Source organism: Entelurus aequoreus, linkage group LG03 (genome assembly GCF_033978785.1).
Source record: "Entelurus aequoreus isolate RoL-2023_Sb linkage group LG03, RoL_Eaeq_v1.1, whole genome shotgun sequence".
In the NCBI taxonomy this organism is placed as follows: domain Eukaryota; kingdom Metazoa; phylum Chordata; class Actinopteri; order Syngnathiformes; family Syngnathidae; genus Entelurus; species Entelurus aequoreus.
In genome coordinates, this window is record NC_084733.1 from 17515327 (window position 1) to 17528047 (window position 12721).

General features: G+C 38.7%; 1 protein-coding gene across 1 annotated transcript; it reads left to right on the forward strand.

The window, feature by feature from the left end:
- The first annotated feature begins 566 nt into the window (after positions 1–566).
- On the forward strand, positions 567–9831 carry LOC133646238 (protein yippee-like 5). Its single transcript, XM_062041400.1, has 3 exons — positions 567–756; positions 2971–3116; positions 7708–9831. Exons 2-3 carry the CDS (start codon positions 2976–2978, stop codon positions 7930–7932), a joined length of 366 nt encoding a protein of 121 aa, XP_061897384.1. The 5' UTR covers positions 567–756; positions 2971–2975; the 3' UTR covers positions 7933–9831.
- The last annotated feature ends 2890 nt before the right edge of the window (positions 9832–12721 follow it).

The window sequence follows — 12721 nt, forward strand, 5'->3', positions numbered from 1 at the left end:
GAATGTAATACAAAATATCAATACAAAGTGTCAAAACAGCATAAACTCTCTGCTGCTGCAGTAACAGAGATACAGTCTATAGGTCCTTAAGATATATATAGATATCTAATGTATTCATACATTGTTTATGTAGGATATACGCATGTATATATAACCTAATCATATTGTTTCCTGAACTTCAAAATAGCTGACCGTTTTTTCCCCCTTCTCTGGGATTATATTCCCAGTTTTGATCTCGGGCGTCTGGTCACTTATAGCATATAAGAATATTCTATTACTGTTAGACAAACTATGAATAATAAAACACGCCCAAAACATGTGTCCTTTATCATAGCTACACGTATGACAAAAAACTGCTTGAAAATCAGTGGTATTCAGTGAGGTAAAATGAATTAAATGCGCTGACAATTCATTGTTCCTGCCAAATGGATTGCACTGAGTGGAGCGGATCACCACTCCAAGATGGCGGCCCCGCGTCTCGTCTGCGTCTACTTCTAAAATGTCTATGGTCTGAGCATAGCACAGCAGCTGACGTCATAGCGCGTCCGCCTGCCTACGTCATCACCGGACGTTGACAGAGGGTCACTTGACAGGAACAGCTGGACGGGAACAACAAAGCATTTCGGTTTTACAGCGGAATGTCCCGTCTGTAAACAACAACAACAACAACAACCCCTGACGTCGCTACTCGACGGACGTGTAGACCTCGCATCACGCCGGCCAACGTTTCGAGAAGTCGACGACCTGAAAAAAAAAGTAGTCAAAGACGTCTTTTTTCTATCAGTCTTGTGTTGTTTTCCTGCTTGTTGTCGATGCTAGCTAAGTGGCTAACGTGGCGTTAGCTCTGTACAGTCTGCTGGTTCTGATATTTATAACCGATTAATGTTGTGTTTGTTCGCTTTGTTTAACAGTTGGACGTGTGAATAATGCGCTATTCAACAAAATCCAATAACGGAGTAAAATATTCAGTTTTAAAAAATATAAAACTGCAGTTAACTCAAAAAGGCTGTTGATTATGCAGGTTAATGTGTATCTTTATTACGAAAGCTTTTTGTTATACACTGATTATGTATATGAATATGTGGCGCGTTTGTTGTGTCATCACATTATGCTGACGATTTAATTGAATACAACTTATGAGCAAGGTCTCAGTTTCTTAAAACTCGTTGTGTAAAAAGTCGGTGTGATTAAAAAAAAACAGTGTGAAAAATTTTTGCATATAGAAAAATCTACGCAGAAATATTCGTTGTTTCAAGACTCCATCCATCTATCCATTTTCCTCCGCTTATCCAAGGTCGGGTCGCGGGGGCAGCAGCCTAAGCAGAGAAGACCCGACTTCCCTCTCCCCACACTGCAAAAACTGAAATCTAAGTAAGATTAAATATCTCAAATAAGGGTGATATTTGCTTATTTTCTGTCTGATATGATAATCTTTCTCACTAAGCAGATTTTATGTTAGAGTGTTTTACTTGTTTTAAGTGTTTTGGTCCTAAATTATCTCAGTAAGATATTACAGCTTGTTGCTGAGATTTTATGACCTATATTGAGTAAAACATGCTTGAAACTAGAATATCAACTGATGCAAAGCTGCGTCATCAACACTCACAAGTATACAAGTACTTTTTTAAAGTAATAATTTCAATTATGATGCCGAGCGCATATCATTATGTCAAGATAATGGCACTAGCATTTACTTAATTTAAGAATATTTTTCAACATATTGAGCAAAAAGGTCTTTCTTTTTTTTCTACCAAGAAAAGTGCACTTGTTATTAGTGAGAATATACTTATTTTAAGGTATTTTTGGGTTAATTGAGGTTAGCTAATTTTACTTGTTTTGGAAAGTCTTGACAAGCCAAATTTTCTTGTTCTATTGGCAGATAATTTTGCTTAGTTCAAGTAAAATACCCCTAATTTTTATTTATTTTTTTCTTGTTTTTGAACACTGACTTTTTGCAGTGCAGCCACTTCGTCCAGCTCTTCCCGGGAGTTCCCAGGCCAGCTGGGAGACATAGTCTTCCCAATGTGTCCTGGGTCTTCCCCGTGGCCTCCTACCGGTCGGAAGTGCCCTAAACACCTCCCTAGGGAGGCGTTCGGGTGGCATCCTGACCAGATGCCCCAACCACCTCATCTGGCTCCTCTCGATGTGGAGGAGCAGCGGCTTTACTTTGAGCTCCTCCCGGATGGCAGAGCTCCTCACCCTATCTCTAAGGGAGAGCCCCGCCACCCGGTGGAGGAAACTCATTTCGGCCGCTTGTACCCGTGATCTTGTCCTTTCGGTCATAACCCAAAGCTCATGACCATAGGTGAGGATGGGAACGTAGATCGACCGGTAAATTGAGAGATTTGCCTTCCGGCTCAGCTCCTTCTTCACCACAACGGATCGATACAGCGTCCGCATTACTGAAGACGGCGCACCGATCCGCCTGTCGATCTCACGATCCGCTCTTCCCTCACTCGTTTGAACAAGACTCTGAGGTACTTGAACTCTTCCACATTGGGCGAGATCTCTAACTCAAGACTCACTTCTGGTAAATTAAGACTGAAGCAATCAGTCTCAGAACCAGCAAATGAAGTGATTCAGTCTTATTTTACAAGAAGTGGGTCTATAATTTTAAAGCGACAAATATTTTCGCACTGCACCATATTTTTTACACTGAATTTTTAAGCACCATTTTACACACTGAATTTTTATACACACAATTAAATTGTCAGCATAATTGTTTTTAAAAATATCCCTTCACAAAATTCAAGTTAAGTTTCCCAAAAAAACTTTTGTAAAAAAGACACAAGTTGACTGCCATAGTTTATCATCTGAACGACATTGCCTTAAAAAGATGATGAAGGCAAAACATTTTTTGTTGTTGTCCTTAAACGTGGTAGGAATCTCTTGCAAGATTTTGTTTTGATTCACGTTAAAGTACTTAATGGTCCATTTGAACAACAAAAGTCATTGTGATTGTTTGTGCAGTCAACATGGGGCGCATCTTCCTGGACCACATCGGTGGAACGCGCCTGTTCTCCTGTGCCAACTGTGACACCATCCTGACCAACCGCTCCGAGCTCATTTCCACGCGATTCACGGGCGCCACGGGTAGAGCTTTCCTCTTTAACAAGGTACTTTATTAGCCACACCTGCACTGCCCTTATGGGACTCGGGACATGTTAGCATTTTCTGAACATTAATTTATTCATGGCAACCTATCATGTGGAGTAGATTTTAGGGATTGACCTATTATCGGCGCCAATATTTGGCATTTTGATCTATATTGGTATTGGCCTCAATTATCAGTATCTGCCTTTGTGTTCACAATTACATAATAACTACAGTAGCAGATACAATATATACACATAGGATACCAGTGTTTACTATTTAGATAAAAAAATAATGAGGTAAGTAGATAGTAATAACCACAGCTCTTTGCTAAGTTCTCTCTTTGTTGGAGCCCAATTTAAAAAAAATAATAATTTAACAACAAAAAATACTCGGTTTTTCAATAAGTATCCCCAAAAATGTTTTGATATCTGAAAGGGCATTTATTTGAGATCTTGTGAGAATTTTCTTCGGTCTGCTCAGCTGCATTCACTGCGGTGCTCACGGGTCCACGCCCCACTGTTCTCCTTGCAGTGCTGATTGATTGATTGAAACTTTTATTAGTAGCTTGCACAGTACAGTACATATTCCGTACAATTGACCACTAAATGGTAACACCCGAAAAAGTTTTTCGACTTGTTTAAGTCGGGGTCCACGTAAAACAATTCATGGTGATCGTCTGCAGTACTGGTCACCTGAACTGCCAGAGCATAAGAAGACGTAGTAGGACTGATAATTCGTGTTGCGACCTTAGTCGTTATATTTAGTGAGTAATCAGAGGCCTTAAAATACTCTAATCAAAAAAGCGGCAAAACCTTAAGAGGCTTTGAAATGAAAGCCCGCATTGCTCTTCTCAACGAACACCTGGTGGTGCTGTGGGCCCCTGCCCCATCCAAAAGCGCTCGCAGGCTTTCCAGGATGGTTTGTTGCCTTAAAATAGACAAGACTTGGTGAAGGGCGAGAAATAAACACGCTTAAGCACTGAGAAGTGACGACCGAGTAATGACTGTGCAAACAGGATGTGACGTAGGGGGCTCCGCCTCTTCAAAATGACCGCACCCCTGTGTACAGGAAGTGATGTCGTCAAAATGGCAGCGTCCTATGGCCTCCAGCGGCACGCAAAATGAATGAACTAATGAAACGTTCATACGCCGAGACATGGTTCGCCCACAGGGGCATATTTAGTGTAGTGTTGTCCCGATACCAATATGTTGGTACCGGTACCGGCACCAAAATGTATTTCGATACTTTTCTGTACTTTTCGATACTTTTTTAAATAAAAGGGGACCACAAAAAATTGCATTATTGGCTTTATTTGAACAAAAAATATTTTGGTGCATCAAACAAATGTTTTTTATTGCAATTGTGTCCTTAAATAAAATAGTGAACATACTAGACAACTTGTCTTTTAGTAGTAAGTAAGCAAACAAAGGCTCCTAATTTAGCTGCTGACATATGCAGTAACATATTGTGTCATTTATCATTGTATTATTTTGTCAACATTATGAGGGACAAGCTGTAAAACATTGATTATTAATCCACTTGCTTATTGACTGTATCTCTTTCAACATTTTCTATCTACCCTTGTGTTAAAATGTAATAATCACTTATTCTTCTGTTGTTTGATGCTTTACATTAGTTTTGGATGATACCACCAATTTGGGTATCGATCCGATACCAAGTCGTTACAGGATCATACATTGGTCACATTGAAAATCCTCATGTGTCCTGGGACATATTTACTGAGTTTATAAACATAATATACATTTTGGGGGGTGGGGTATGGAGGGGGGGACCAGTACTTTTTAGAGGCGGTATAATACCGAATATGATTCATTAGTATCGCGGTACTATACTAATACCGGTATACCGTACAACCCTAATTTGGCGCGATGTCAAGGTTCGTAAACCGAAAAGATCGCAAATAAAAGCGTTCGCAGATAGAGGTTCCACTGTATGTAGTTTTAAACATTTTTGTTAGGACTTTTTTTTTTTTTTTTACCCACTATTTGCAAATGCGGTGGCTTTTGAAGTTGTGGGTTTCAATGATATCAGCTTACAACTTCACAGACTGTATAGCGTTTAAAAAAAAAGAAAAAAAAAGCAAGCTTCGCTACACATTCTAAAATCCTTTGTTGACTATCCGTCAGTTAGATTGTGATAACTCTCTGATCATTTCGTTTTTCTTTTAGCGACCGGGCTAGCCTTGAATGACATCGCTCATGTTAGCACTTTAAGTCACTATTGTGGCACTTCTCAGACACTTAAAACAGTTGACAAAATTGTCTATTAACTGTACAAGTGATTTTTTAAATTATTATTTCAACATTCCTAACTGCCAATAAAACTCAAATGAACAAATACTTAGGAGGCATCGTGCCTTGTTACATTCAATCCTGTCATAAAAGTGTAAAAATAAGTCAAGTATCGGCAAATTAAAAAACAAATGAACGACTCACCAGTAGCTCTGTTAATGATTACTGAGTGGGCCTGGGAGGCGAGTCTTGTTTCCACACAAAGGCTTTTAACCATACTTGCCAACCTTGAGACTTTCGAATTCGGGAGATTGAGGGGGGGGGTTGGTGGTAGCGGGGGTGTATATTGTAGCCCGGAAGAGTTAGGGATGCAAGGGATTCTGGGTATTTTTTTCTGTTGTGTTTATGTTGTGTTACGGTTAGGGTTGGGTATCGAGTATCGAGTATCGATTGGCTAACTTTCCGATTCCCCCGGAATCGTTCAAAAGTTTAAATTTCGATTCCTGTTTTCGATACCCAGTCCGCCGACCGGAAAAAAATATATCCGCCGAACCGGAAGAAGAAGCCGCTGAACACCAACGAAGAAGCGCCCACCGCCGGAAGTGTTAGCATAGCCGAGCGAGTCAGTCAAGCTCAAGCATGGATAGTGGGCGTCGGCGGTCGAAAGTGTGGCTTTACATTACAAAAAAAAATGAAATAACCGCGAAATAACAGAGCTCCATGTCCATCAAGAAACGAGTGGAGAGAGAGCTGCAGATATACCAGGACGTTCCACCGATACTTATGTCTGACGACCCTGCTGCATGGTGGTGGTCCGGTGGAACCAACAAAAGACTTATCCTTTGCTGTCAGATCTCGCTTTCTCCTATTTATGCGTTCAAGCTTCTTCCACACCCAGCGAACGTGTATTTTCCACAGCAGGAGACACTATCTGTCCAGAACGCTCACGCATCCTGCCTGAGAAGGCGGATATGGTCATTTTCCTAAACAAGAACTGTCTCTGATTTTATACTGTACCTGCTGCTAATCTGGACTGGGTTTTGCAAGTTGTTTCTTATTGTTTATTTGCTTTTCTGCACCAGGTTAGCCCATCAGTGGGAGCACGGTAACATTTTTAAGTACCTGCAGCATCATACACTTGTGTGTGTAAATGTGTTTTCATGAGGTTTCCTGCAGCATCATACACTTGTGTGTAAAGGTGTTTTCATGAGGTTTCCTGCAGCATCATACACTTATGTGTAAATGTGTTTTCATGAGGTTTCCTGCAGCATCATACACTTATGTGTAAATGTGTTTTCATGAGGTTTTCAAAAATAAAGCTCTCTTGAGGAAAGTGTACCCCTGGGAAAATGTATTCATAATTTATAATATTTATATTCAAGTTCAAAGATTCAATATTTATATTCTAGTTGAAAACAGCCCTGTGAGGAATTTATAGTAAAGTTCATAAAAAGTTAATAGAATTAAAATTGATGGAGAATGTCAGACTATTTCATTCAGAAAGACTGTAGGTTAGCTAGCTCATTTAAAATATCCTAAACTTTTTTTTGACCCTGCCTCTTAAAAGAATCGGAATCGAGAATCGTCAGGAATCGGAATCGAAACAAAGAATCAGAATCGTTCGAATTCAAACGATACCCAACCCTAGTTACGGTGCGGATGTTCTCCCGAAATGTGTTTGTCATTGTTGTTTGGTGTGGGTTCACAGTGTGGCGCATATTTGTAACAGTGTTAAAGTTGTTCATACGGCCACCCTCAGTGTGACCTGTGTGGCTGTTGATCAAGTAATGTCTTGCAGTCACTTTCGTGTGTATGCAGAAGTCGCATACAACATGTGACTGGTCCGGCACGCTGTTTGTATGGTGAAAAAGCGGACCCGTCGACAGGTTGTAGAGGACGCTAAAGGCAGTGCCATCACGGCACGCCCTTAATATTGTTGTCCGGGTGAAAATCGGGAGAAATTCCGGGGAATGGTTGCCCCGGGAGATTTTCGGGAGGGGCACTGAAATTCGGGAGTCTCCCGGAAAAATCGGGAGGGTTGGCAATTATGCTTTTAACACTGGAGCAAAGTGCGTATTATCGCCACCTGCAGGCTCAGACCGGAACAATGTAAGACACCATCCATCCATCCATCCATTTTCTACCGCTTGTCCCGTTCGGGGTCGCGGGGGTGCTGGAGCCTAGCTCAGCTGCATTCGGGCGGAAGGCGGGGTACACCCTGGACAAGTCGCCACCTCATCGCAGGGCCAACACAGATAGACAAACAACATTCACACTCACATTCACACACTAGGGCCAATTTAGTGTTTCAGCGTATACATTGCGTATACTCTTACGTACCTTTCAATTGTGCGCGCAGGTGGTCAACCTGCAGTACAGCGAGGTCCAGGACCGCGTGATGCTGACCGGCAGACACATGGTGAGAGACGTCAGCTGCAAGAACTGCAACAGCAAGCTGGGCTGGATCTACGAGTTCGCCACCGAGGACAGCCAGCGCTACAAGGAGGGCCGCGTCATCCTGGAGAGGGCGCTGGTCCGCGAGAGCGAGGGCTTCGAGGAGCACGTTCCCTCCGACAACTCGTGAGCTTACCTCCACATGACCGCTCCCGCCGTCGGCAGACTTAGTGACGTTATTGCTAAAAGTACTTCCTGGTTCGCACAACTTAATACCCCAACCTAGGACACAAATACGAGGACATTTCACAAAAGTCAACTACGGTGGACAATTCTTTGAATTAGTCATGTTAGCATCAGCTAGGCACAATGAAATTGAAGATGTATTATTTAATTGCTCATATTGTACTGAGCAGACAAATCTATGGCTATCGTCACACTTTTCCTCTTTGGCCATTATTGGTATGCATCTGTTGGGGCGTCACAAGAAAGCCAGAGAAAAACTAAAGCGCTTTATACTGAGTTCTAAAGTGACTCGACTTTTGAGGCATTCCCCCCTGCTTCCTCCCCTCCCTGTACATTTTGGTATAAAACTACAAATTGTACGCTTCCTACACGCATTTCGCATGAAGAAACATGAAATGTCAGTTAATGAATGGCAGGGTACTTCATATGAAATTTTCCGTAAACGTATTCTGAGCTGCCTCCTGCTCCGTTACTGGTAAAAAAAAATATGACAGCGATAATCCAATCACGTCAACACCTTCCCTCGTGATACGCAGTGTTAATGCAACATTTTACCGTATTTTCCGCACTATAAGGCGCACCTTCAATGAATGGCCTATTTTAAAACTGTGTTCATATATAAGGCGCACCGCATTATAAGGCGCGTAGAATAGACGCTACAATAGAGGCTGGGGATGCGAGACCTGTTGTGGCTCAATATTGGTCCATATATAAGGCGCACCGGATTATTAGGCGCTCTGTCAGCTTTTGAGAAAAATTGGAGGTTTTTAGGTGCGCCTTATAGTGCGGAAAATACAGTATATCCCGTTTTCATCTACTATTTTTCCATAGCATTTCTGCTCGAAAGGATTCTTCATTGGTCGCTCCAAGCAACGTTTGTAAGTTTTACAATATAACTAAAACAATCCATACTTACTAAACAGTCCCATGTGTGATGTCTGTCGGAGTGCTGTCATGCATATTTGTACGTGCTATCGTAACATAATCAAGCTAGTGTCGTTAGCATTAGCTAATATGCTAACACGTTTACAAGTTTTTAACTTACATTGGCATTCTTTTTGTATTGTTTCAATATCGTAAATTTACCAAAAAGTCTTTGTGGCGTTATTGAGTCTGTTTAATGTTAAAGTTAAAGTCCCAATGATTGTCACACACACACACTAGGTGTGGTGAAATTTGTCCTCTGCATTTGACCCATCCCCTTGTTCACCCCCCTGGGAGGTGAGGGGAGCAGTGGGCAGCAGCGGTGGCCCCGCCCGGGAATCATTTTTGGTGATTTAACCCCCGATTCCAACCCTTGATGCTGAGTGCCATTGGAAAACTAGCTTCCGCAGCTAGTGGGTCCATGACGATGACTTCTGTGTGACAGGCACCGTTTGGAAACAAGTAAGGTACATTTACAAAATATATGTATACATTTATTCCTTCTGAAATTCGGTGGGTGCATCTTAAACACCGGTGCTCTCTATTGCCCGCAAAATAAGATAGTAATTTAGAAGCAAGCTCGCTATTGAGGAAGCTACAGTGATTTGACCATAATATTGAAATATCATTTATATCAAGGGTGTCAAACTCATTTTAGATCGGGGGCCACATGGAGAAAAATCTACTGCCAAGTGGGCCGGACTAGTAAAATCATGGCACGATAACTTAAAAACAAAGACAACTTCAGATTGTTTTCTTTGTTTAAAAATAGAACAAGCACATTCTGAAAATGTACAAATCATAATGTTGCTGTTTTTTTTACACTTATATGTTAAGTTAATAATAGTATTCTACCTTTTAATTGTCATTATTTATACTTTCTGAATAAATTATCTGATAATGTTCATCAGTCAACTCATTGGTGTTAATTTTCAATCTTTTAAGATAAAAAAATAATATAAAAATCAAATTACAGGGTGTTTATTTATTTAAAAAACATTTTTTTAATTAATCAATCCAACAAAATTATACACAACAATACCATAATTATACAATTCCAATTCCAAAACCAAACCCGAGCCAGCAACATTCAGAATAGCAATCAACAGAGCAATTGAGAGGACACACAAACATGACACAAAACAATCCAAAAGAAGTCAAAACAAAAATGAATAACATCAACAACAGTATCAATACCAATAAGAATTCCATGCACTTTGGAGCGATATTTTATTCGGACGATTGTGGACCGCTTTGGGGGCTTTTGGACTTTGAAGGTATTATTTTTAACGTTCTGAGCTCCTGTTTCCATGCCAGCGTCATAAAGGAAGAAAAATGTTGCTTTCAAATCTAGAATGTCGCTCAACTCGTCGGGGCTGAGGTCGTGCAGCTGAGACTTCAGATGGGTACATTTGCTTCAGTAGTCAACAATGAATCTCCCGAACCTGTAACAAAACATCATAATTAGCTTCACGAGCTCGTGCGAGGTTATTAGAATCATTACCCACATTGTGATCCAGACATTGCACAGCGGTGGAAAGAACAGCTTTGACGTCACACGGGTGTAGCGAGAGCAGCGTACGACAAAGGGCGAGCATGATGGTCGGGGGGTCTGACTCACGCCGCCGTGCAATTAGGCGCCATTCTTCTCTTCATTCATCACCACGGAGAGCGTGCACACATGTGACTTGTTATTTTCACTACGCCTATCAGGCTTTGTGTCCGCACACAAAAAAAACAACATTCTTAACCCCCGGTCTTTTGGTTTGAAGAGCAGAGAAGTTTAGTTGCTCAAAAAGGTTCATTATGTCTCCTGCCTCATATACTTTTAAAATGTTCTTCCAATCAGACAATATTTTCCGTATATTAGATGGAATTTTTTGATGAAAATATTGTCTGATTAGAGAACATTTTAAAAGTATATGAAGAAGGAGACATAATGAAAATATTTTCTGTATATTGTATTTAATTTTTAGATAAAAAAATCCATCTAATACACCGAAAATATTGTCTGATTGATATTTTCGATATATTAGATGGAATTTTTGGATTAAAAAATCCATCTAATACACCGAAAATATTGTCTGATTGGAAGAAAATTTTAAAAGTATATGAAGAAGGAGATATAATGAATATATTTTCGGTATGTTAGATGGAATTTTTTGATAAAAAAATCCATCTAATACACCGAAACTATTGTCTGATTGATATTTTCGGTATATTAGATGGAATTTTTGAAAGAAAAATCCATCTAATACACCGAAAATATTGTCTGATTGGAAGAACATTTTAAAATCATATGAAGAAGGAGACATAATGAATATATTTTCGGTATATTAGATGGAATTTTTACATTAAAAAATCCATCTAATACACCGAAAATATTGTCTGATTGATATTTTCGGTATATTAGATGGAATTTTTGGATAAAAAATCCATCTAATACACCGAAAATATTGTCTGATTGGAAGAAAATTTTAAAATTATATGAAGAAGGAGACATAATGAATATATTTTTGGTATGTTAGATGGAATTTTTTGATAAAAAAATCCATCTAATACACCGAAAATATTGTCTGATTGATATTTTCGGTATATTAGATTGAATTTTTGGATAAAAAAATCCATCGAAAATATTGTCTGATTGGAAGAACATTTTAAAAGTATATGAGAAAGGAGACATAATGAATATATTTTCGGTATATTAGATTGAATTTTTAGATACAAACAATCCATCTAATACACAGAAAATATTGTCTGATTGATATTTTCGGTATATTAGATGGAATTTTTGGATAAAAAATCCATCTAATACACCGAAAATATTGTCTGATTGGAAGAAAATTTTAAAATTATATGAAGAAGGAGACATAATGAATATATTTTTGGTATGTTAGATGGAATTTTTTGATAAAAAAATCCATCTAATACACCGAAAATATTGTCTGATTGATATTTTCGGTATATTAGATTGAATTTTTGGATAAAAAAATCCATCGAAAATATTGTCTGATTGGAAGAACATTTTAAAAGTATATGAGGAAGGAGACATAATGAATATATTTTCGGTATATTAGATTGAATTTTTAGATACAAACAATCCATCTAATACACAGAAAATATTGTCTGATTGATATTTTCGGTATATTAGATGGAATTTTTGGATAAAAAATCCATCTAATACACCGAAAATATTGTCTGATTGGAAGAAAATTTTAAAAGTATATGAGGAAGGAGACATAATGAATATATTTTCGGTATATTAGATGGAATTTTTAGATGAAAAAATCCATCTAATACACCGAAAATATTGTCCGATTGATATTTTCGGTATATTAGATGGAATTTTTGGATAAAAAATCCATCTAATACACCGAAAATATTGTCTGATTGGAAGAACATTTTAAAAGTATATGAAGAAGGAGACATAATGAATATATTTTCGGTATATTAGATGGAATTTTTAGATTTAAAAAATCCATCTAATACACCGAAAATATTGTCTGATTGGAAGAAAATTTTAAAAGTATATGAAGAAGGAGACATAATGAATATATTTTCGGTATATTAGATGGAATTTTTAGATTAAAAAATCCATCTAATACATCGAAAATATTGACTGATTGGTATTTTCGGTATATTAGATGGAATTTTTGGATAAAAAATCCATCTAATACACCGAAAATATTGTCTGATTGATATTTTCGGTATATTAGATGGATTTTTTAATTAAAAAATTCCATCTAATATACCGAAAATATTGTCTGATTACAAGAACATTTGGAAAGGTCCTTTAGTTTTTCTGTGGC

Coding starts and splice junctions, on each gene's coding strand:
- LOC133646238 (XM_062041400.1), top strand. CDS start 2,976: ATGGGGCGCATCTTCCTGGACCACATCGGTGGAACGCGCCTGTTCTCC. Junction 3,117..7,707: donor GAGCTTTCCTCTTTAACAAG/GTACTTTATTAG, acceptor TTGTGCGCGCAG/GTGGTCAACCTGCAGTACAG.